The sequence below is a fragment of the Salvelinus fontinalis genome, chromosome 35, assembly GCF_029448725.1.
Source record: "Salvelinus fontinalis isolate EN_2023a chromosome 35, ASM2944872v1, whole genome shotgun sequence".
NCBI classification, from domain to species: domain Eukaryota; kingdom Metazoa; phylum Chordata; class Actinopteri; order Salmoniformes; family Salmonidae; genus Salvelinus; species Salvelinus fontinalis.
The window spans coordinates 29,413,394-29,439,246 of record NC_074699.1 but is presented as its reverse complement, the minus strand read 5'-3'; the positions used below and the strand labels follow the sequence as shown (position 1 = coordinate 29,439,246).

The 25,853-nt window shown below is 42.3% G+C and overlaps 2 protein-coding genes across 5 annotated transcripts in view; both read right to left on the bottom strand.

Moving 5' to 3' along the window:
* The window catches only part of LOC129834699 (DENN domain-containing protein 5A-like), a 64,471-nt gene extending 62,898 nt beyond the window's left edge, over window positions 1–1,573 (bottom strand). For 2 of the 4 annotated variants that reach the window (XM_055899920.1, XM_055899921.1), the window contains exon 1: window positions 1,257–1,572. In XM_055899920.1, the coding sequence (XP_055755895.1) occupies window positions 1,257–1,356 (100 nt within the window). In that variant the 5' untranslated portion in view covers window positions 1,357–1,572. Of the gene's footprint in view, window positions 1–1,256 lie in introns of all 4 variants that reach the window. The other 2 variants (XR_008756292.1, XM_055899922.1) reach the window with 2 other exon arrangements.
* Window positions 1,574–4,690: 3,117 nt separating this feature from the next.
* Window positions 4,691–25,754, bottom strand: LOC129834698 (transmembrane protein 41B-like). Its single transcript, XM_055899919.1, has 7 exons — window positions 25,499–25,754; window positions 24,543–24,660; window positions 15,721–15,849; window positions 9,973–10,066; window positions 9,751–9,855; window positions 9,405–9,543; window positions 4,691–7,583 (listed from the first exon to the last, which is right to left on the bottom strand). The coding sequence occupies exons 1-7, from the start codon at window positions 25,599–25,601 to the stop codon at window positions 7,414–7,416; spliced, it is 858 nt and encodes a 285-aa protein (XP_055755894.1). The 5' UTR covers window positions 25,602–25,754; the 3' UTR covers window positions 4,691–7,413.
* Window positions 25,755–25,853: the final 99 nt, after the last annotated feature.

Genomic DNA, 25,853 nt, shown 5'->3' with positions numbered 1-25,853 from the left:
TACAGCAGAAAACGTTAAAGCTTGATTGGGAGTAACAGTTGAGTTTAGGGAAATGCACATACTTACATATCCGTAGACCCTAGGCTACCAAAAACATAATGTAGCCTGACTTGTCCTTTGAAAACAATGTCCTAGATTCTACAAGTTCCTTCCCTAAACATAACTGTTGTTGACAAGAAAACCAAGAACAGCATTTTCGGGTACACTCCCACACCAGTTTCACTTATTTTCAAACTCATACACAACTAACCCACCACCCTGAGCTGAGGAAGAGTTCACCACCCCACCCCGCTTTATGTATCATACCATCCTCATCTCCCCTAGAGACTCATGGTACTCCCAAGAAACAACAGGCCCTGTCTAATAATGACATCATCCTGTCATATTCAGTGTTCTGCCCCCCCAGGCAGAACCTTGTGGTCCTTGATACCACCAGTTTCACTCTGTTTTCTGCACTCTGCCATGCATTGATGAATTGATTTCAATCTATCACTGAGGGTAAGAAGACAGAGGGGAATCAATCAAATCGTTCAGATGTCATAAACAACTAAGAAATCAGATGTGCTTCTTGGATGTAGCTATTTTTGGCCTAACCTGCTTATATATATACATATATATATATACATATATATATATACATATATATATATACATATATATACGCTTGTTTATACATGTGTAATTACCATTGAAAGGATGGTAATTTCCACGTACTACTAGGGGAAATAGGGGAAACATCCCTATTATTTACAAATTGTTGAAATATAAACATGTCTTATTCTGGTGAGATCTGAAACAGCCAATCAAGGTCAGTGATCTACATATGTAAATGTCTGTCTTTACTGCTTTTGACCACTTAATAAGTGCTGGCTATACTCAGGAGGAGATGAATCCATTAACAGTTTTTCGTTGTCTTTAATTACAGCTGGAACATCGACGGTCTACAATTCTCGAGCATTTCAAGCTAACAACATTTTTGGGATTAATCCCCTCTAAACGACTAGACGTAACGTTATAACATAAAATGGAAAGGTAGAAAATAGGAACTTGTATGAACAACACTGATGTGCCGTCCTACTTATTGATGTACACAGTATTACTAGTTTTCAACCCACTATAAATAAACTCATGTTTTTATTGTTTAAACATGGATATAATACTGTACTCTAAAATCTATATAAAAGAAACAAACTAGGAAAGACATAAACCATGCAGAATGATTCTTATTGGTTACCCAGCCCGTGCCCAACACTTACCTGACAGTTCGTCTGGTTCAAGCCCGCTTTCAGTGTCAAGTCCGCAGATAACAAAATAATCTGCGAATCGACATGAATTCGAGCTGAAGCCGGTGGTCATTTTGAGACTGGTCCAGTGGTACCCTTTTCCTCGGCTTTTTCAGCTGGGTGCATATTAAAGGATCGCGTAGTGATTTCGCGCAGCCATTGTGGATGTACTGCAAAGCCTGAAAATCAGAACAGTATGCTCGCCGAAATGCATTATGGGTCTTCAAGTACAGCTGTTTTCATCTGTCTCAGATCTTCGCAACCCCTTGCATTACCTCTGCGTAGAGGGAACACACTGAGCATGTGCGAACTCTTTACAGATTACGTTATGCACTTAACCCTACAGTTCCTGAGTTAAGTATTTCTCCTGTAAAATGCTCTCCTTTATAATGCTAGTAATGAAGCATTAAATTAAGCCTTATTGCACCTATAATGAACCTGAGACATAGTATTCTTACTCCACTGTAGCTAAAACCAGTGTACAACTGAATGCAAACTTTAATTTCACCAGTTTAGTCTGAACAATTGTATTCATGTAATTACACATGTAATACCATAGCTGTAATACACACAGTAATAGGTATTCTACTTGAGTATTCAAGGCACAGATAAGGAGAAGTAGGTGTCAAAAATAGGACAAATGTGTAAATAAACGTTCTGATGTACAATTTAGAATATATTTAATTAAATCATAAGACAAATGTTGTCCTACTTGAAAAAAAGTTAAAGCAACTGTGGGGCTGAAATCTGTAGACATGTACAAAGAGCTCCACCATGTGGTAAAAGGTGACGGTAAAAACATGCAGAACTTTGCCATTAGATTCGCATTCTCATATTCCAATCATTTACCGGACAGTGAGAAAAAAATTATATCATATTTTTTTATTTCAAAATAAATGTTAATAATGAACCAACATTCATTAGCTTGGACAAAAATATGTACAAGAATGAATATAATTTACAAACACAGGTCATATTGCCATACATTATCATTTTGCACAACTTAACACTGTAAAGATCACAAGCGTAATGAATGCAAACACCAATAATCATCCAAGCCAGCGAAGATATTCTCAATATTCTCCGCATGAAAATCAACAAATGTTGGAAAGTTGTAATAAGAAACATGTGTAACATCGTAATATTGTAGTGATTTTTTTTTTAAATGGGATAAAACTACTGGGGACTTTTAAACAGTTATTGCAAATATGTGTCAATACAGTTCTAGAAATTACTTCTGATATCAAATTGGGTGAACAAATAATAATGTGATAGTAATATAAGGGCTAAGTAACAACATATTCTTATTTATTAAACCCCAAAGCACATCTCCCATCGGGCATGATCCCTCTGAAAACTACTGTAGTGCAATCAAGATGAGGTAATGATGCAACCTCTATGAACTACAAAAAGGTGAAGCCCAAATTTCAAACAACAAGGACATTAACACAACTAAATCAAATGAAACAGGTCATGAATTTGATGGGTTACAGCGGGATTTGGATAAAGTAGGGCTGTGTTTACACAGGCAGAACAGTTCTGATATTTTTACCAATTATTGGCAAAAGAGCTGATCGGTCAAAACACCAAATTAGTGGTATTTTTATGTTTTTTTTTTAATCTAAAAATTGGTCTGCCCGTGTCAACATAGCCAAAGTGGCCATTACATAAAAATATGAAGCGCTAAACCTGCTTTTATACAGGCAGCCTAATTTTGATCTGTTTTTTCACTAATTGGTCTTTTGACCAATCAGATCAGCTCTGAGAAAAGATCTGATGTGACTGGTCAAAAGACCAATTAGCGGGAAAAATATATGAATTAGACTGCCTGTGTAAACACAGCCTTAGACATGCCAAGTGGACACACAAATTAATTCAGGTAATTAAACAATAACAAATTACATTTTCTCATGATCAGAAAGGGTTTCTATAGTGGATTAAAACGCTAATCCCAGTAAAACCGTTGATAATCAAAATAAGAAAATGCTTTCTCACTTTTTAAAATCAAATCAATTTTCATAAATAATGAGTGATTTCAGATGCAGAAGAGTGGACAGTGCTTGAGACATGGATTTTGAAGAAACATCAACAGTAAGACTGCCCAAGTGCACATTCACTGCATCAACCTCTAGATACAACCAGAAGGTTTCACAGCAGCAGAGAATTCATATAATGGACATCAGGTAAGGCAAAATAAAAATCACATCAAAGCACTCAAACTATAGTACAAATTAGGCATCACACCAACAGATAGATAGAGGTTGGACTCTAAGAAATATATAAACTGCCTTAAGAAAGTATTCACACCCCTTGACTCTTTCTTGTGTTACTGCCTGAATTTAAAATGGATTCCATTTAGATTTTTTTGTCACTGCCCTTCATATAATACCCCTTCATGTCAAAGTGGAATTCAGTTTTTAGACATTTTTACAAACTAATAAAAATTGAAAAGCTGAATAGTCTTGAGTCAATACGTATTCAAACACCTTTGTTATTAAGGCTTGCCATAAATTCAGGAATAAAAATGTGCTCAACAAGTCGCATGGACTCACTCTATGTGCAATAATAGTGTCTAACATTATTTTTTTATGACTACCTCATCTATGTCCCAACACATACAGATAATTGTAAGGTCCCTGAATCGAGGAGTGAATCGAAACGCAGATTCAAAGCCCAGGGAGATTTTCCAATGCCTCACGTAGGGCATCTATTTGTAGTTAGATGTGTAAAAGAAAATACTAAACAGATGTTGAATATCCCTTAGAGCATGGTGAGGTTACTAATTACACTTGAGACAAATTCACCTTTCAGCAGGACAATAACCTAAAACACAATGCCAAATATACACTGGAGTTGCTTACCAAGACGACATTTAATGTTCCTGAGTGGGATAGTTACAGTTTTCACTTAAAGCTCACCGCCATTGGACTCTAGAGCAGTGAAAACGCGTTCTCTGGAGTGCTCAATCACACTCAGCATCTGACAGTCTGACAGATGGTTTGGCAGATGCCAGGAGAACGTTACTGTCCCAATGCAACTAAGTTTGGTGGAGGAGGAATAATGGTTCGGGCTAGGCCCCTTAGTCCGAATGAAGGGTAATCTTAACACTACAGCATACAATGACATTCTAGACGATTCTATGCTTCCAAATTTGTGGCAAGTGTGGGGAAGGTCCTTTCCTGTTTCAGACAATGCCCCTGTGCACAAAGCGAGGTCCATACAGAAATGATTTGTCGAGATCGGTGTGGAAGAACTTGACTGGCCTGCACAGAGCCCTGACCTCAACCCCATCAAACACCTTTGGGAAGAATTGGAATGCCGACTGCAGCAAAGGGGGACTAACTCCATATTAATGCCCATGATTTTGGAATGAGATCTTCAACAAGCAGGTGTCCACATACTATTGGTCATGTAGCATATATTAGTTTTATTTTTTTACAAATGTTAGAATTTTTCTTCCACTTCGACAGAGTATTGTGCAGATGATTGACAAAAATATTACAATTACATCCATTTTAATCCCGCAACAACATTTGGAAAAGTAAAGGGGTGTGACAACTTTCTGAAGGCACTGTACATGAAGTAGCAGTGTGAAATCACTAACACCTGGGAAAAGCATGAACAACCAAAAATCTAAATTGGTAGCTTTGCAAAGGGCACTGCTGGGTCATCCATTACTGCATTTTTCAACTGGCAGAACATTTGGACTGGTGACGCACAAGAGGGAGAGCACACAGGCAGAGAGGCAGTCAGCACCATTAGAACAAATAAAATAATTGTATACAAAAACACCAGTTTTCAATACTTGATATGCCGTTTCATACAATTAAAGGGGAAATCCAATTATTAGCGATGTTTTAGTGATAGGCCCAGCAAAAGCATCAAGGGTTTCATATTTATCTTACTACAGTTGAAGTCGAAAGTTTACATACACCATAGCCAAATACATTTAAAAACTCAGTTTTCCACAATTCCTGACATTTAATCTGAGTATAAATTCCCTGTCTTAGGTCAGTTAGGGTCACCACTTTAGTTTAAGAATGTGAAATGTCAGAATAATAGTAGAGAATAATTTATTTCAGCTTTTATTTATTTCATCACATTCCCAGTGCGTCAGAAGTTTACATACACTCAATTTGCATTTGGTAGCATTGCCTCTAAATTGTTTAACTTGGGTCAAACGTTCCGGGAAGCCTTCCACAAGCGTCCCACAATAAGTTGGTTGAATTTTGGCCCATTCCTCCTGACAGAGCTGGTGTAAATTAGTCAGGTTTGTAGGACTCCTTGCTCGCACACGCTTTTTCAGTTCTGCCCACAAGTTTTCTATAGGATTGAGGTCAGGGCTTTGTGATGGCCACTCCAATACCTTGACTTTGTTGTCCTTAAGCCATTTTGCCACAACTTTGGAAGTATGCTTGGGGTCATTGTCCATTTGGAAGACCCATTTGCATCCAAGCTTTAACTTCCTGACTGATGTCTTGAGATGTTGCTTCAATATATCCACATACTTTTCCTACCTCATGATGCCATCTATTTTGTGAAGTGCACCAGTCCCTCCTGCAGCAAAGAAACCCCACAACATGATGCTGCCACCCCCGTGCTTCACGGTTTGGATGGTGTTCTTCGGCTTGCAAGCATCCCCCTTTTTCCTCCAAACATAACGATGGTCATTATGGCCAAACAGTTATATTTTTGTTTCATCAGACCAGAGGACATTTCTCCAAAAAGTTGTCCCCATGTGCAGTTGCAAACCGTAGTCTGGCTTTTTTTATGGAGGTTTTGGAGCAGTGGCTTCTTCCTTGCTGAGCGGCCTTTCAGGTAATGTCGATTATAGGACTCGTTTTACTGTGGATATAGATACTTTTGTACCTGTTTCCTCCAGCATCTTCACAAGTTCCTTTGCTGTTGTTCTTGGATTGATTTACACTTTCCGCACCAAAGTACGTTCATCTCTAGGAGACAGAACGCGTCTCCTTCCAGAGCGGTATGACAGTTGCGTGGTCCCATGGTGTTTATACTTACGTACTATTGTTTGTACAGATGAATGTGGTACCTTCAGGCATTTGGAAATTGCGCCAAGGAAGAACCAGACTTGTGGAGGTCTACAATTTTTTTCCTAAAGTCTTGGCTGATTTCTTTTGATTTCCCCATGATGTTAAGCAAAGAGGCACGGAGTTTGAAGGTAGACCTTGAAATACATCCACAGGTACACCTCCAATTGACTCAAATGATGTCAATTAGCCTATCAGAAGCTTCTAAAGCCATTACATAATTTTCTGGAATTTTCCAAGCTGTTGAAAGGCACAGTCAACTTAGTGTATGTAAACTTCTGACCCACTGGAATTGTGATACAGTGAATTATAAGAGAAATAATCTGTCTGTAAACAATAGTTTGAAAAATTACTTGTACAAAGTAGATGTCCTAACCGACTTGCCAAAACTATAGTTTGTTAACAAGAAATTTGTGGAGTGGTTGAAAAACGAGTAAATATGCATGTGAACACATGCAGTTTTCATGTCAACATTGATGGCACACAGATCATTTTAGGGTGGTGTGTTAACAATATCTTCAAGTGATAGAACATTCTAAATGATTTAATATGTTCACAATCTAAACAGTGTATAAAACAGTCATAACAATAGTCCAGAAATGTTCTGAAAATCAAAAACACTGAACTGCGACTGATCAGGACTGCTTTGACGTCACCCATATCACACAGGTTAAGAGATTAAATCAATTCAAAACACGGTTCAAGAAATACAAAGGAGGGAAGTGTAGCTTGAACTTGTGAGAACCATTGTGAGTAAAAACAAAGACAGATGCCTGATGTTTTCTGTATCCTTTCTTAAAATCTTCAATTTACAGGCAAGCAACATTTAACTAATATGGGAAAACAAACCCAAGGATGAGCAGAGGCCAGTTAGTCATTTGTAGAGCACAAAGTTGAGGTGGCCACAACAACATGTGTCAGGGTTGTGTCAACGGGCAATGTTTCCACAGCAACCTCAGCAGGTGTGTGGGACAGCAACAGGCAGGACTATGTGAGTGACAGCGGGGTGTACCATTCCTGAGCCAAGGGATGGGCTGGGGGAATCAGGCAGGCAGATGAGTTGCTGAGTTGTCTAATGCCTACTCCATCTTCTGCTGCAGTTTCTTCTGGAAGCAGACAGGCAGGATAGAGAGTACGGCCAGGACACCTAGCACAATCAGAGAGTTCCAGGACACTGCCTCCCCAGCTGTCGTCAGTTTATACAGTGTTGTACCAGCGTTGATCGCCACGAAGGACGGTGGGGCCACTCCTGACAGTCAGAGATAAGGGAGGAAGTCAGGATTGTAAGACAGCCAAGGCATTCCTTGGCGATCACCAAATATTTCTGTAGAAAAGTCAACAATAAAGGCTTGAGCTCCTTTTTTAAATACTGTGTTGAGCTGTTGACAGTAAGTGCACTTGATTCAAAAGCCCTGCGCACCGGGTAAGCAGCGTTCCCATTTTTATTTGTCTTAAGAGACAAACTCCGCCTACCCGGCGGACCGGTAAATCTGTGACTAAGTTGAGTGCACCTAATGCGCTGCCCAATCAGATAGCTCAAGTCACCGTGGCTATAGAGTTCCATGACCCTGGCCACAGCCAAGTTTAATATTCTACTAGCCTATGTAAGATTTACTAACTTTTAAAACCATGACCACAGACTGTCAACGAATACAGCAAAGAGCTGCTGTTTTTATGAGTGAGTTCATGTTTAAGTTTATATTCAGAACTGTCACTGTTTTTATTCAACACTATTACTAAAAGCTGCCTCTCTGTATGTCTGCTAGGGCTGCAGCTGCAATGAATGAGTAGCAAAGTATCGATAGCACTGTGTTTTATTATTATTAGCAGCTTGTCGTGTCGATTTTATATTCAATGAATATTTAACTTTCTCTGGTCATAGGAACAACATGAATTCGTGCATAAGGCAGATGCGGTGCGACTCGAGTTTCACCATCAGGTGGAAAATGGTGTTCCCTCTCTCTGGTCAGTCTCACCGGAGGAAAGGAAGGAGAGAGCAGGGACCGTGAGAGGCGGTTGGGAAAAATCGTTTTTTTTTATTTTTTTTATTTTTTTTTATCCCATTTTCTCCCCAATTTTCGTGGTATCCAATCGCTAGTAATTACTACCTTGTCTCATCGCTACAACTCCCGTACGGGCTCGGGAGAGACGAAGGTCGAAAGCCATGCGTCCTCCGAAGCACAACCCAACCAGCCGTACTGCTTCTTAACACAGCGCGCCCCCAACCCGGAAGCCAGCCGCACCAATGTGTCGGAGGAAACACCGTGTACCCGGCTCCCTTGGTTGGCACGCACTGCTCCCGGCCCGCCACAGGAGTCGCTGGAGCGCGATGAGACAAGGATATCCCTACCGGCCAAACCCTCCCTACCCCGGACGACGCTATGCCAATTGTGCGTCGCCCCACGGACCTCCCGGTCGCGGCCGGCTGCGACAGAGCCTGGGCGCGAACCCAGAGACTCTGGTGGCGCAGTTAGCACTGCGATGCAGTGCCCTAGACCACTGCGCCACCCGGGAGGCCCTGAAAAATCGTTTTTAATGGTCGACCAACTCGGAACTCCAATTCGGAGCTCTAGAAGGATGCCCCAGTTTACGACCTGAAGATGACTGACATCGTGATTTGACCTCGTTGACCATCAGATGCAGGTACCATCAATCCAGTAAAACAAAAAAGCAAATTATTTCAATTCATGCTCCACAGTGCCTCACAAATGCTAAACCAACTGATCTGTTTTGTTATCAAAGTTTTGAAATATAATATGGTCTGACATTAACAATTTTGGCAGGCCAAGCATATAGCCAATATGCTGTGATAATGTATTAGGCCTACTGCCCAAACCTCATTCCTACAAAACTGTTTGTGTGAGGTTAATATGTAAAAAAATAAAAAAATAAAATCTGAGCTGTATATCTCAGCTTGCTTTTGGACTGCGAAAGTGATCTTGACTCAGAAAATGTTGGTGACCACTGTATTAAATAGTACGAAACATTCACAAATAGCTCAGCAATAAAAACAATGCAACACTGTTATCTACTGAGAAGTTAATACTGGAGTTTGATATATTAGCCTTACCAAAGAAAGTACCAAGGAAGAAGACCCCCAAAGGCACGTTGATGACGGGTGAGGTGATGTTGATGAACCAGTTGGGGAGAAAGGGAGTGATCCTCAGAAATATGATGTAATTGATGAGATGATCTCTGTGCTTGTCTACCTGTAATTGAAAACAGATAGCAGAACCTGTCATTCACAGTAAGGCTTGGAGGCTACTAGCCCCCTACGAAGACCCCACTGTTCTGTGGGTGCAGATAGACATGTGGCTGTTACTAAACTGTTCAAGTTTGCTTGTACTCTCATATCAACAACTTCCTACACTATTCAAGTACAGAATCTACCTGTTTTTCCTTCCAAAAGGTCTTACCTGCTGGGACCATTTCTGGGCTCTCTCTGTCAGGTATCTGTAGACCACTGGTCGCCCCACTAGATAAGATAGCATGTAGCAGAAGGAAGCTCCCAGGCCAGAGCACTGGAAAACAGTGACAGAGGCAGTACATTTTGTAAACCGAGTCTGGTTTACAGAGTCAAAGTACATTTTGTAAATGTCACCACTATTATTAGTCCTTGTGTCCATAAGTATACTCACCAGGCAGACGAGGAAAAGAGCCAGGGGGAAGGGGTAGAGATAACCAGACAGGATGCTGAGGAAGATGGATCCAGGGATTGCAAATGTCTGGAGGCTGAGTCAGCAGCATCAAGGAATACAGCTCAAGGGCTGAACACACAGCAGCATGTGCACACACACACACACTTGTGGATGCAGTCACAAAAATATAAAAAAACGCAAGATGCAACAATTTCTAAGATTTTGTGGCCTGAGGAATGTTGTCCCACTCCTCTTCAATGACTGTGTGAAGTTGCTGGATATTGGCAGGAACTGGAACACACTGTCGTACACTTAAATCCACAGCATCCCAAACCTGCTCAACGGGGGTGACATATTTGGTGAGTATGCATGGCATGGAAGAACTGGCACATTTTCCAATTCCAGGAATTCTGTACAGATCCTTGCGATAATGGGGCCGTGCATTATCATGCTGAAACATGAACACATAGGTGTTCCTTCCCACCTGGACAAAAGGAACACCTATGTGAGAACGCTGTTCATTGACTACAGCTCAGCGTTCAACACCATAGTGCCCACAAAGCTCATTACTAAGCTAAGGACTCTGGGACTAAACACCTCCCTCTGCAACTGGATCCTGGACTTTGACGGGCCGTCCCCAGGTAGTAAGAGTAGGCAACAACACATCTGCCACGCTGATCCTTAACGCTGGGGCACCTCAGGGGTGTGTACTTAGTCCCCTCCTGTACTCCCTGTTCACCCACAACTACGTGGCCAAACACGACTCCAACATCATCATTAACTTTGCTGACAACACAACCGTGGTAGGCCTGATCACCGACAACGATGAGACGTCAGAGAACTGGAAGTGTGGTGCCAGGACAAAAACCTCTCCCTCAATGTGAGCAAGACAAAAGGAGCTGATCGTGGACTACAGAAAAAGCCCCCCATTAACATCGACGGGGCTGTAGTGGAGCGGGTCGAGTTTCAAGTTCCTTCGTGTTCACATCACCAACGAACTATCATGGTCCAAGCACACCAAGACAGTCGTGAAGAGGGCACGACAAAACCTTTTTCCCCTCAGGAGACAGATTTGTTTTTGGCATGGGTCCCCAGATCCTCAAAAAGTTCTACAGGTGTAGCATCGAGAGCATCCTGACCGGTTGCGTCACTGCCTGGTATGGCAACTGCTCGGCATCTGACCATAAGGCACTAGAGGATAGTGCGTATGGCCCAGTACATCACTGGAGCCAAACTTCCTGCCATCCAAGACCTATATAATAGGTGGTGTCAGAGGAAAGCCCATAAAATTGTCAAACTCCAGCCACCCAAGTTATATACTGATCTCTCTGCTACTGCACCGCAAGAGGTACCAGAGCGCCAAGTCTAGGACCAAAAGGCTCCTCAACAGCTTCTATCCCCAAGCCATAAGACTGCTGAACAATTAATAAAATCACCACCGGACTATTTACATTTGCCCCCACCCCCTTTGTACACTGCCACTACTCGTTGTTTATTATCTATGCATAGTCACTTCACCCCCACCTACATGTACAAATTACCTTAACTAACCTGTACCCCCGCACACTGACTCAGTACCGGTATCCCCTGTATATAGCCTCGTTATTGTGTTACTTTTTAGGTAAATATTTTTTTAACTCTTCTTGAACTGCACTGTTGGTTAAGGGCTTGTAAAGTAAGCTTTTCACGGTAAGGTCTACACTTGTATTCGGCGCATGTGACAAATAAAGTTTGATTTGATTTTGATGGTGGCACGACAATGGGTCTCAGGATCTCGTCACGGTATCTATCTCTGAATTCAAATTGCCATCGATAAAATGCAATTGTGTTTGTTGTCCGTAGTTTGTCTGCCCATAGCATAACCCCTCCGCCACCATGGGGCACTCTGTTCACAACGTTGACATCAGCAAACCGCTCACCCACACATGCTGTCTGCCATCTGCCCAGTACAGTTGAAACTGGGATTCATCCGTGAAGAGCACACTTTTCCAGCGTGCCAGTGGCAATCAAATGTGAGCATTTGCCCACTGAAGTTGGTTACAACACCGAACTGCAGTCAGGTCAAGACCCTGGTGAGAACGACAAGCACGCAGATGAGCTTCCCCGAGATGGTTTCTGACAGTTTGGGCAGAAATCCTTCTGTTGTGCAAACCCACAGTTTCATCAGCTATCTGGGTGGCTGGTCTCAGATGATCCCGCAGGTGAAGAAGCCAGAGTTGGAGGTCCTGGGCTGGTGTGGTTACATGCAGTCTGCGGTTGTGAGGCCAGTTGGACGTACTGCCAAATTCTCTAAAACGACATTGGAGGCAGCTTATGGTAGAGAAATTAACATTAAATTCTCTGGCAACAGCTCTGGTGGACATTGCTGCAGTCAGCATGCCAATTGCATGCTCCTTCAACTTGAGACATCTGTGGCATTGTGTTGTGTGACAAAACTACACATTTTAGAGTGACCTTTCATTGTCCCCAGCACAAGGTGCAACTGTGTCATGATCATGCTGTTTAATCAGCTTCTTGATATGCCATACCTGTCAGGTGGATGGATTATCTTGGCAAATAAGAAATGCTCACTAACAGAGATGTTAACAAATTTGTGCACACAATGAGAAATAAGCTTTTTGTGCATATGGAACATTTCTGGGATCTTTTATTTCAGCTCATGAAACATGGGACCAACACTTTAAATGTTACATTTCTTCTTATGTTCAGTATAGTTAAGATATACTCCACTATAGTAGTATACAGTGCCAGTTTATTATAGATCTGGCTGCAGAACTAATTTGTAGTCATCTGCCTGCTTTCAGCAACATCACAGGCAGATAGAAGTATCAGCTATAAAAGAGGTGGGGGGGGGGGGGGGGGGTCCAGTGGTACCACCTCATATCAAAACATCATCCATATTCAGAGCACATTTATTTTGATGAATAAACACTACACAGTATGAACTATGAATACAAATGCAGTATCATGTCTGGTGTCTTCTACTGCTAGTTTGCTTAACCTCTTTCCCCTCCACTCTCTTGGAACATGTTAATGCATAGTGTCTGTGCTCTGGCCAGTATGTGCTGTTAGCACAAGGACTGGACCAGCTGACCAGGCCCCAGCCACTGTCTGGGATGTATTGCCTTGTAGGTTTACTGGTCATGCTGCTGACCTTTACCATGTTGTGGGGAAAGCATTCCTCAGATATTTATTTACCAGTAAAACTGTTAGGATATCCTACAAGGCAACACATCAGACAGTGGATGGGGCCTGGTCAGCTGGTCCAGTCCTTGTGCTGTTAGCACATACTGGCCAGAGCACAGACACTATGCATTAATATGTGCCAAGACAGTGGGAGGGGAGAGAGATTAGGCAAACAAGCAGAGGAAGCAGGGTATAAGACATCAGGCATGATACTGCATTTGTATTCATAGCAGTGTTAATTCATATTCTTCATAATAAAATGTGCTCTGAATATGGATGATGTTTACATATGAGGTGGTACCATAACATGCACCGGAACATGTTTTTCTCCTCTTTTACAGCGGATAATTCTATCTGCCCGTATTGTCTGTCTGTAGTGCAATTGACAAAGCTGGAACAGAGTTTCTATTGCAAATAGCTGTGGGTGGAAACAAAGTCCTTAGAACCTACTGTACTGATAAAGTTGAACTGTAAGTTTAACTGCATGTCTATATCTGATTTAATCTGTCTTCTCCTGTCATAAAACGAGGAAGAATGTACTGCACTCTGGCTGTTGTGAACACACAATAATTGCCTGAATTAATACTCAAGGATCAAAGCCCACTGTACCCCCATCCCCTACTTCTCCATTCATTCTGCTGACCCACTGGAATACAGTGGGCCTCGCCGACTTGATGCATGTTGAAACTAGAGGTCGACCGATTACGATTTTTCAACACCAATACCGATTATTGGAGGACCCAAAAAAACAATAACGATTAATCGGACGATTTTTTATATTTATTTGTAATAATGACAATTACAACAATACTGAATGAACACTTGTTTTAACTTAATATAATAAAATCAATTTAGCCTCAAATAAATAATGAAACATGTTCAATTTGGCTTAAATAATGCAAAAACAAAGTGTTGGAGAAGAAAGTAAAAGTGCAATATGTGCCATGTAAGAAAGCTAACTTAAGTTCCTTGCTCAGAACATATGAAATCTGGTGGTTCCTTTCAACATGAGTCTTCAATATTCCCAGGTAAGAAGTTTTTGGTTGTATTTATTATAGGTATTATAGGACTATTTCTCTCTATACGATTTGCATTTCGTATACCTTTGACTATTGGATGTTCTTATAGGCACTTAAGTATTGCCAGTGTAACAGTATAGCTTCCATCCCTCTCCTCGCCGCTACCTGGGCTCGAACCAGGAACAGATCGACAGCAGCCACCCTCGAAGCAGCGTTACCCATGCAGAGCAAGGGGAACAACTACTCCAAGTCTCAGAGCGAGTGACGTTTGAAACGCTATTAGCGCTCACCCCGCTAACTAGCTAGCCATTTCACATCGGTTACACCAGCCTAATCTCAGGAGTTGATAGGCTTGAAGTCATAAACAGTGCAATGCTTGAAGCATTGCGAAGAACTGCTGGCAAAACGCACAAAAGTGCTGTTTCAATGAATGCTTACGAGCCTGCTGGTGCCTACCATCGCTCAGTCAGACTGCTCTATCAAATCAAAGACTTAATTATAACATAATAAACACACAGAAATACAAGCCGTAGGTCATTAATATGGTCGAATCCGGAAACTATCATCTCAAAAACAAAACGTTTATTCTTTCAGTGAAATACGGAACCGTTACGTATTTTATCTAACGGATGGCATCCATAAGTCTAAATATTCCTGTTACATTGCACAACCTTCAATGTTACGTCATAATTACGTAAAATTCTGGCAAATTAGTTCGCAAGGAGCCAGGCGGCCCAAACTGTTGCATATACCCTGACTCTGCGTGCAATGAACGCAAGAGAAGTGACACAATTTCACCTGGTTAATATTGCCTGCTAACCTGGATTTCTTTTAGCTAAATATGCAGGTTTAAAAATATATACTTCTGTGTATTGATTTTAAGAAAGGCATTGATGTTTATGGTTAGGCACACGGAGCAACGACAGTCCTTTTTCGGAAATGCGTACCGCATCGATTATATGCAACGCAGGACACGCTAGATAAACTAGTAATATCATCAACCATGTGTAGTTATAACTAGATTGATTGATTGTTTTTTATAAGATAAGTTTAATGCTAGCTAGCAACTTACCTTGGCTTCTTAATGCATTCGCGTAACAGGTAGGCTCCTCGTGAGGTAGGTGGTTAGAGCGTTGGACTAGTTAACCGTAAGGTTGCAAGAATGAATCCCTGAGCTGACAAGGTAAAAATCTGTCATTCTGCCCCTGAACAAGGCAGTTAACCCACCGTTCCTAGGCCGTCATTGAAAATGAGAATGTGTTCTTAACTGACTTGCCTAGTTAAATAAAGGTGTTAAAAAAAAAAAAAAAAATTTTAACTAATAAATAAATAAATCTGCAAAATCGGTGCCCAAAAATACCGTTTTCCGATTGTTATGAAAACTTGAAATCGGACCTAAATTTAAAAAAAAAAAATCTATAAAAAAAAAATTCGTCCATTACGATTAAATCGGTCGACCTCTAGTTGAAACAGCTAATAAGTATGCATCTAAATCTTCCAAAAGTTGACAACTTTGCAATACACTTACTACCAAAAAGGATACAAGATATAGGTGGTAAAGTATGCTACTAACACTTGGGTGTAGTAGGTGTCTTTATATTTGGAAAGTACAGTGCCCAAGGCTTTAGCATCTTCCATATCTTTGGGGATTTTAATAGTAGCCATCTCATCACTGAAATGAAGAAACGTGGATATCAATTCACCATCATACAATGTTGTTGATAAATAAAAGTGTGTGTGAATCTGTGTGAAAGGGCTTTGACACTTAGAAACAGAGAAATTAAAACGTGACCATCTATATTGGAGTGTCATACTAGGCTGTAGACAATTTAAATCAAATGATTCTCATCATTAGCTGTGATAATCATTGATAACAGTCTCCTATATAGATGTAATAGGCAGATTTCCGAACAGCCTTTACATGGTGGTACTTTCTTTGTTCATTTTTCGACGTCCCAGGTGTCTTCTAAACTCTGATGGCTAGTTGCAGGGGAATGTTTGAATTTAGAAAATGCTCCATTATAAAATCAAATCCATTTTTGCTCCATGAAATAATCCAACAATGTATACCCCACCAAATATATATACACTGCTCAAAAAAATAAAGGGAACACTTAAACAACACAATGTAACTCCAAGTCAATCACACTTCTGTGAAATCAAACTGTCCACTTAGGAAGCAACACTGATTGACAATAAATTTCACATGCTGTTGTGCAAATGGAATAGACAAAAGGTGGAAATTATAGGCAATTAGCAAGACACCCCCCAAAACAGGAGTGATTCTGCAGGTGGTGACCACAGACCACTTCTCAGTTCTTATGCTTCCTGGCTGATGTTTTGGTCACTTTTGAATGCTGGCGGTGCTCTCACTCTAGTGGTAGCATGAGACGGAGTCTACAACCCACACAAGTGGCTCAGGTAGTGCAGTTCATCCAGGATGGCACATCAATGCGAACTGTGGCAAAAAGGTTTGCTGTGTCTGTCAGCGTTTTTTGAGCAGTATATATATATATATATTTATTGTGGGCAAAGAAAAGGGTCGAGTGACAAATTGCAGATATATGAGAGCAGAACTAATAAACAGGCTCTGCCCCATCACTAAAATGGCCACCCCGATCAGAACTACAGATCACAAAATGGCCGACTGCAATTCCCAGAAGCAATGGGAACCCTCAGAAGGTGGGGCCGACCCACAGATAAAGGGTCAAGACGAACCAGGAAAAGATAGAGAAAGAGCTGGAAAGATCTGTGAACCATAGAAAAAAAAAAAGAGACAATATATATCGGCTGGATTTACCGTGTATGAGCTGGACTGAATGGCCTTACCTGTTGGCATTTGGACCTGGACCTACCGAGAACCCGATTCGTGTACCGAACCCTGCTATCCTTGACCTTCACTGCGGCCTGGCTGGACCAGGACGGAGAAACAAACACAGGTACTGTCCTGTTCAAGAGAACTCTCATTCTTGGGTGATTTTGGTAACAGTTTCCCACTTAATTTGTGACAAACGCTCCTAATCTTGAAGAGATTTGCCACAGGTGGTGGAGAATGCGGGCAGGGCTTCTGACACCATACCTGGCAGGGGATGGTCAAAAAGCTTATTTCGACCTGGAGTTGAAAGATGCACAGGATTACGATGCACTAAAGGGAGAGATTCTGACTAGACTGGGAGGGACTGATACCGTGAGGGCACACCGCTTCCACCAGTGGTCCTACCGACCTGGACAACCCCCCCCCCCCCGAACACAGTTGTTTGACTTGACTCACCTGGCACGGAAATGGTTGTGACCGGAGACCCGTTCATCCGCCGAGATCGTCGAGACCATTGTACTCAACCAGTTTCAGCTAGGTCAACCCTATTATCTGTTACAATTGTAATCGACCGGGACATATTGCAGCCTACTGCGCAATTAAAGAAGAGCCAATGCAATGTAACCTCGGTGAAAAAGAAGATGATATGGTACACATGTCCTGTGATAACCACTGTACTTTAAAGATCCAGAGACAAACATATGTGCAGGGTGAAGGTTGAAGTGAAAGAGGTTGAAGCACTGCTGGATTCCGGCAGTATGCCAACCCTGGTCGTTGCAAACCTAGTGCCGACTCAAACTCATAAAGTCAGGATATAAGTGTTACGTGTATTCACGGGGATACCCGTCTGTACCCCACAGCCTTAGTGAGCATACAAACCAAGGACGGTCTGCTGGATTATGAGGTAGGCGTGGTCCCAAAGATGCCATATGATGTAATACTGGGTAGAAACTTTGCGAAGTTAGGCCAAAAGAACAGCATATTTGAAAAGTCAACAACCCTGACCAAGCAGGAAGTAGAATTCAACCAAAGCCAAGAAAAGGGGTCTCCCAGGGGCCAACCTCACAGGTGCTAGTAGGGGAGGATGAGGAAGAGTGGCAGACCTCGTTGATAAACGAGCAGCCCAGTACTAGTGGGGCTGGGGTCGATCTGAATCCAGAGGACGACTATCTAGAACCAGCAGACCTGGCAGGGTCCCTGACTAATTTCGGGACGGCCCAAAACCAGGATCCAAACCTGCAGCAAGACAGAACAGATGTGCAAGTCGTAGATGGTACTCCCATAAATGATGGGATGATGCCTAATAGTTCTCCCCACTTCATCATGAAAAAGGGTTTAGTGTACAGTCTCAAAAATAAGGGTTGATGTGGTGGAACAGTTGTTGGTCCCCACCCGGTACCGGAGGACAGTACTGGATATAGCTCATGGCCACATTCTGGGTGGACACCTTGGTATCGATAAAACCCGAGACCGGATTGTAAGGAGGTTTTACTGGCCAGGAATTCAGGCTGAAGTGGCTCGGCATTGTGGAGAGCGCCCGGAGTGCCAGTTAACGGGATTGCAGCCATAAGAAGTTAACGGGATCATATGACAACAGCCAGTGAAAGTGCAGGGCACCAAATTCAAACAACAGAAATCTCATCATTAAAATTCCTCAAACATACATGTATCTCATACCATTTTAAAAGGTAATTTTGTTGTTAATCCCACCAAAGTGTCCGATTTCAAATAGGCTTTTCAGCAAAAGCACCACAAACGATTATGTTAGGTCACCACCAACTCACAGAAAAAGGAGTCACAAAAAGCACAAAGAGATAAAATTAATCACTAACCTTTGATGATCATCAGATGACACTCATAGGATTTCATGTTACACAATACATATGTCTTGTTCGATTACGTTCATATTTATATCCAAAAACCTCCGTTTACATTGGTGCCGTGTTCAGAAATGCCTCAAATATCCGGAGAAATTGCAGAGAGCCACGTCAAATAACAGAAATAGTCATCATAAACTTAGATGAAAGATACATGTTTTACATAGAATCAAAGATACACTTGTTCTTAATGCAACCGCTGTGTCAGAGTTCAAAAAGCTTTACGGCAAAACACAATAATCTGAAAACAGAGTTCAGCCACAAAGGCAAGCCATACAGTTACCCGCCAAATTGTGCAGTCAACAAAACTCATAAAAAGCATTATAAATCTTCACTTACCTTTGCTGATCTTCGTCAGAATGCACTCCCAGGACTCCCACAAGAAATGTTTGTTTTGTTCGGTAATGTCCATCATTTGTCCAAATAGCTATTTTTGTAGCGTGTTTGGTAAACAATTCCTACGTCAGGAAGCGCATTCACTAAAAGCTGACGAAATGTCCAAAAGTCCCGTAACAGTCCGTAGAAACATGTCAAACGATGTATTGAATCAATCTTTAGAATGTTTAACATAAATCTTGAATAACGTTCCAACCGGAGAATTACATTGACTTCAGATGAGCGATGGAACAGAGCTCCCTCTCATGTGAACGCGCATGGTCAAAGAATGGTCAGGTCAAGGCAGACCTGACTAATTCCCCTCTCATTCGGCCCCCCTTCACAGTAGAGGCATCAGACAAGATTCTACAGACTGTTGACCTCTAGTGGAAGCCGTAGGAAGTGCAAACTCATCCATATCTCGCTGTGATTTCAATAGGATCTTGGTTGAAAATCGACCAGCCTCAGAATTTCCACTTCTTGTTTGGATTTTTTCTCAGGTTTTTGCCTGCCATATGAGTTCTGTTATACTCACAGACATAATTCAAACAGTTTTAGAAACTTCAGAGTGTTTAATATAATATGCATGTATTAGCAACTATGACTGAGGAGCAGGCTGTTTACTCTGGGCACTTTTCATCCAAGCTACTCAATACTGCCCCTGCAGCCATAAGAAGTTAACAGCTCTCCAACCAGCTGTTAGAAGCTCGTTAGTACCACTCCCCATAATTGAAACACCATTTGAGAGGATAGCAATGGATATAGTGGGCCCACTACCCAAATCCACAAGAGGGCACCAATACATTCTGGTCATTCTAGATTATGCCACTCGCTACCCAGAAGCCATTCCCCTTCGGACGATGCTTCCAAAAATATCGCAATGGAATTAGTGCTCCTGTTCACCAGGGTAGGGGTTCCAAAGGAGATCCTTACTGACCAGGGGACCCCCTTTCTGTCTCGCCTTATGGCGGACCTTTGTAAATTGTGGCAGGTGAAACAGTTGAGGACATCGGTTTACCATCCTCAGACGGACGAGCTGGTTGAGAGATATTCAACCGTACCCTGAAGTCAATGCTCAGGAAGGTAATCGATAAGGATGGGAGAAACTGGGATTGCATTTTGCCGTATCTGATGTTTGCCATTAGAGAGGTACCTCAAGCCTCGCTGGGGTTTTCCTCCTTTGAGCTGGTATATGGGAGGCACCCCCAGGGAATCTTAGACATCGCCCGGGGAACCTGGGAGCACCAATCCATCCCGTATAATAGTGTCATAGAGCACGTCACGGAAATGCAAGACAGGATAGTCACAGTCATGCCCATCATCAGAGCGCACATGAGACAAGCACAAGAGCACACTTATAACCGGCAGGCTACCATGAGGGAATTTCAACCGGGAGATAAGGTGTTAGTGCTGATCCCCACGGTAGAGTGCAAACTACTAGCCACATGGAAAGGACCATATGAAGTACTGGAGAGAATAGAAGTTAATTATCGGATCCGACAGCCAGGTCGACGGCCCCAGGAAGAGATCTATCAAACCTGTTAAAAGCATGGAAAGGGAGAAACACTAATGGTCACGTATCCCACACACACACACTCAGGAGACAGCCGAAGTAAATATTTCACCTACTCTATCCCCAGAAGTACAGGAAGTAAAGACCCTGATCCAGAAAAATAGAAATGTGTTTGAGGTACCCGGCCGAACTGAGGTTACGGCTCATGATATCGTTTCCCTACCAGGGAGAAAAGTGAGCATGAGGCCATAGGGTACCTGAGGCTCGACAGGCCGCGATTAGAGCAGAGACAGAGAAAATGTTGGCAGCTGGAGTGATCGAAGAGTCACATAGTGAGTGGTCTAGCCCAATTGTTAAGGTCTCCAAGCCCGATGGGTCTTTGCGGTTCTGTAACAACTTACGGAAGGTAAATAAATCTCCAAGTTTGGTGCCTACCCCATGCGAACTACTGGAGAAAATTGGTGACACTTGGCACATTACGACCCTGGACCTAACCAAAGGGTACTGGCAAGTTCCTCTGACCCCCAGAGCCAAAGAAAAGACACCCTTTGCAACCCTGACGGTTTGTTTCAATACACCATCATGCCATTCGGCTAACACAGGACCCCAGCCACCTTTCAGCGGCTAATGGACAAGGTCCTAAAACCGCACCAAGCATACGCCGCAGCTTATTTAGATGTGGGGATCTACAGCCCAGATTGGGAATCCCACGTACCCTGGATACAGGCAGTGTTAGATGCCTTTAGAAAGGCAGGGCTCACGGCGAACCCTGCCAACTGTTACATGGGGTTAGAGGAAACAGAGTATCTGGGATACACCGTGGGAAGAGGGTTAATCAAACCCCAAGGTAAGAAAATGGGAGGCAATTAGAGAATGGCCGAAACCAGTAAATAAGAACCAGGTTCGAGCCTTCCTAGGGCTGACCGGTTACTACCGGAAGTTCATCTCAAGTTATGGCACAGTGGCCGCCCCACTCACCGACATGACTAGAGCCAGAGGGCCAAACATGGTCAAATGGGATGAAAGTGCCACCAAAGCATTTAGGACATTACAGGAGGCTCTCTGCTGTAATCCAGTGCTGGTGGTACCAGACTTTGAGAGAGAGTTCGTGGTTCAGACTGATGCCTCAGAAGTCGGCTTGTGAGCAGTACTATCCCAAGAGGTAGAAGGGGTGGAACACCCCATCCTGTTTTTAAGCAGGAAGCTGAAACCACGGGAGACCAACTACTCAGTCGTTGAGAAAGAGGCGCTGGCAGTAAAGTGGGCTCTAGCTAGCCTGAAATACTACCTGCTGGGGCACCACTTCACCCTCATCAGTGACCATGCCCCACTCACCTGGAAGCATAGAGCTAAAGAGAAGAACGCTCGGGTGACGCGGTGGTTTTTGAGTCCCCAACCGTCACTGACTTAAAACGCAGGGAAGGAAATGGGAAATGTGGATGGGTTATCCCGCATGCACGCATATTTTGCTGCGGTAGCCCGACCTAGGGGGACAAGTGATAAATGGCAGATATGTCAGAGCAGAACTAATAAACAGGCTCTGCCCTATCACTAAAATGGCCACCCAGGTCAGAACTACAGATCACAAAATGGCCGACAGCCAAAACTACAAATCCCAGAAGCAAGGGGAACCCTCAGAAGGTTGGGCTGACCCACAGATAAAGGGTCAAGACAAACCAGGAAGAGAGAGAGAAAGGATCTGTGAACCATAGAGAAAGAGATGATATATTGTCTGGATTTACCGTTTATGAGCTGGACTGTTTGGACTTACCTGTTGGCGTTTGAACCTGGACCTACCGAGAACCCAATTCCTGTACCGAACCCTGCTATCCTTGACCAGGACGGAGAAAAACACACCGGTACTGTCCTGTTCGAAAGAACTCTCAATCTGGGGTGATTTTGGTGACAGTTTCCCACTCAATTTGTGACAAACGCTCCTAATCTTGAAGAGATTGCCACAATATATTAAACACTTTAAAAACATTTAGTATGATTTTATATATCCACACACACAGTTGAAGTCAGACATTTACATACACTGTCTTAGGTCAGTTAGGATCACCACTATTTTAAGAATGTGAAATAATAGAGAATTATTTATTTCAGCTTTTATTTTATCACATTCCCAGTGGGTCAGAAGTTTACATGCACTCAATTAGTATTTGGTAGCATTGCCTTTAAATTGTTTAATTTGGGTCAAACGTTGTGGGTAGCCTTCCACAAGCTTCCCACAATAGGTTGGGTGAATTTTGGCCCATTCCTCCTGACAGAGCTGGTGTAACTGAGTCAGGTTTGTAGGCCTCCTTTCTTGCAAACACTTTCAGTTTTGCCCACACATTTTCTATAGGATTGAGGTCAGGGCTTTGTGATTGCCACTCCAATACCTTGACTTTGTTGACCTTAAGCCATTTTGCCACAACGAAGTATGCTTGGGGTCATTGTCCATTTGGAAGACCCATATGCAACCAAGCTTTAACTTCCTGACTGATGTCTTGATGTTGCTTCAATAAATCCACAATTTTCCTCCTTGTGATGCCATCTATTTTGTGAAGTGCACCAGTCCCTCCTGCAGCAAAGCACCACCACAACATGATGCTGTCACCCCCGTGCTTCATGGTTGGGATGGTGTTCTTCGGCTTGCAAGCACCCCCCTTTTTCCTCCAAACATAACGATGGTCATTATGGCCAAACAGTTCTATTTTTGTTTCATCAGACCAGGGGACATTTCTCCAAAAAAGTACGATCTTTGTCCCCATGTGCAGTTGCAAACCGTAGTCTGGCTTTTTTATGGCGGTTTTGGAGCAGTGGCTTCTTCCTTGCTGAGCAGCCTTTCAGGTTATGTCAATTATAGGACTCGTTTTACTGTGGATATTGATACTTTTGTACCCGTTTCCTCCAGCATCTTCACAAGGTCCTTTACTGTTGTTCTGGGATTGATTTGCACTTTTCGCACCAAAGTACGTTCATCTCTAGGAGACAATGTCTCTCCTTCCTGAGCGGTTTGACGGCTGCATGGTCCCATGGTGTTTATACTTGCGTACTATTGTTTGTACAGATGAACGTGGTACCTTCAGGCATTTGGAAATTGCTCCCAAGGATGAACCAGACTTGTGGAGGTCTACAATTGTTTTTCTGAGGTCTTGGCTGATTTTCTTTTGATTTCCCCATGATGTCAAGCAAAGAGGCACGGAGTTTGAAGGTAGGCCTTGAAATACATCCACAGGTACACCTCCAATTGACTCAAATGATGTCAATTAGCCTATCAGAAGCTTCTAAAGCCATGTCATCATTTTCTGGAATTTTCCAAGCTCTTTAAAAGGCACAGTTAACTTAGTGTATGTAAACTTCTGACCCACTGGAATTGTGATAGTGACAAACTGTAAAAAATTGTTGGAAAAATTACTTGTGTCATGCACAAAGTAGATGTCCTAACCAACTTGCCAAAACTATAGTTGCTAACAAGAAATTTGTGGAGTGGTTGAAAAACTAGTTTTAATGACTCCAACCCAAGTGTATGTAAACTTCTGACTTCAACTGTGTGTGTACATATAAAAAATGTAAATATAAAATCAATAATGTAAAGGTTGGTTGAAAATATGCCTATACTGGAGCCTGTTATCAACATTATCACAGCTAATGATGAGAACCGTTTGAATGAAATTCTTTAACTTGGCTGGTGAATGACATTTGGTATGCTGTTTCACAAAAGTTACAAATTGTTGTACAAAAGTAACTCTTTGTACATGGGTCGGAATGCTGGCAAGATAAATGCAAAGAACAATTACTTGTTGAGCTCTGGGAAATTCCTGTACACTAGGTACATGACAGAAGCAGCGCAGGTGAAGACAGACAGCAGGATGAGGAGAGACATGCGAGCGGAGCCCCCTCCAGTGTATCGAGTGTCTGTGGAGAGATGAGTAGCTAAGTTATATAGCATACACAGTCAGCAAATTGAAAATATCTTGATAAGCCTCTATTCTTCTGTAACAACAGCAGTAAGCCTCATGTAATGTCTTGCTTCACTTTGCATCACTTGTTGTTCTAGTTCCTGGTTGATTTCCCCAGAGTACATGAAGCATGCCATGTAGTCAAACCATTCAAGATATATAATCCTTGAAACTGACTACATGTACTCTAACTTTGAAGAGAAACATATCTGCCTATGTTTTCACATGACTCCAAGCTTATGTTTATTTTAAAAGGTTAAACAAAATGTATAAATAAAGTGTATTGTGTAACATCCTGTTATGATAAGTGTTGCTCCATCTATATAATAACATTACATAGTTAGCCTAATATTTTCCTGACTTCATCCAAGTGGTTCTGTCATTGACATTGATTAATATTAGTAACTTAACGTCAAGCTGGGTATGGTCCCTGACAGTGGCTGACCGTGGCTGGATAGCAACCTACTAAGTTACTAACCTGATCATGTTAATTTCAACCAAAGATACTGGTAACTAACCCATTTTGTCTGTGCTTCAACTCCGTCATACCACCAGCCTTGAAAGCAAGCAACTTCTGAATCTTGATAATCAGCTGTGAGTTAGCTAACGCTGACTGACAACAGCATATCCGCATTTCACAATCTGGCTGGTTACAAGACGTTTACCATATCATAGAAACAGTAATGTATCTTAACGTTAGCTAATCAATTAGAACACAAGTAAATTAACTAGCTATACTAGCCAGTTAGCCGGGATAGCAACGTCGTTAGATTGTTAACGTTACCTGTACATACCTTTGAGGGTTTGTGCCTCGTTAAATGTTGTCTTCGGTTCTTCGTGTAACGTTACTAACGAAACACTATCGGCCTCTCGTCTTTCTCTTCGTTTCTTGGCCATGTCCGCTTATTAAATTAAGATATCGATCTAGCTACACCAACCTCGGGTATAATACACCGGGCTTCTGTCAAAGTTGAAAGTAAGAGACGAGAGACCGCTTTGCCAACCGGCGACTAGCAAATTGACACATTCCCACAACCTTTCACCTTTTCTGAGTTTGTTTTTCTACTTTTTCCCCACAGTGCCCCTATGGGGCACTTCCTTGTATTTCCAAAACAATGCTACAGCAGCAGTGTTTATTGTTTATATAAT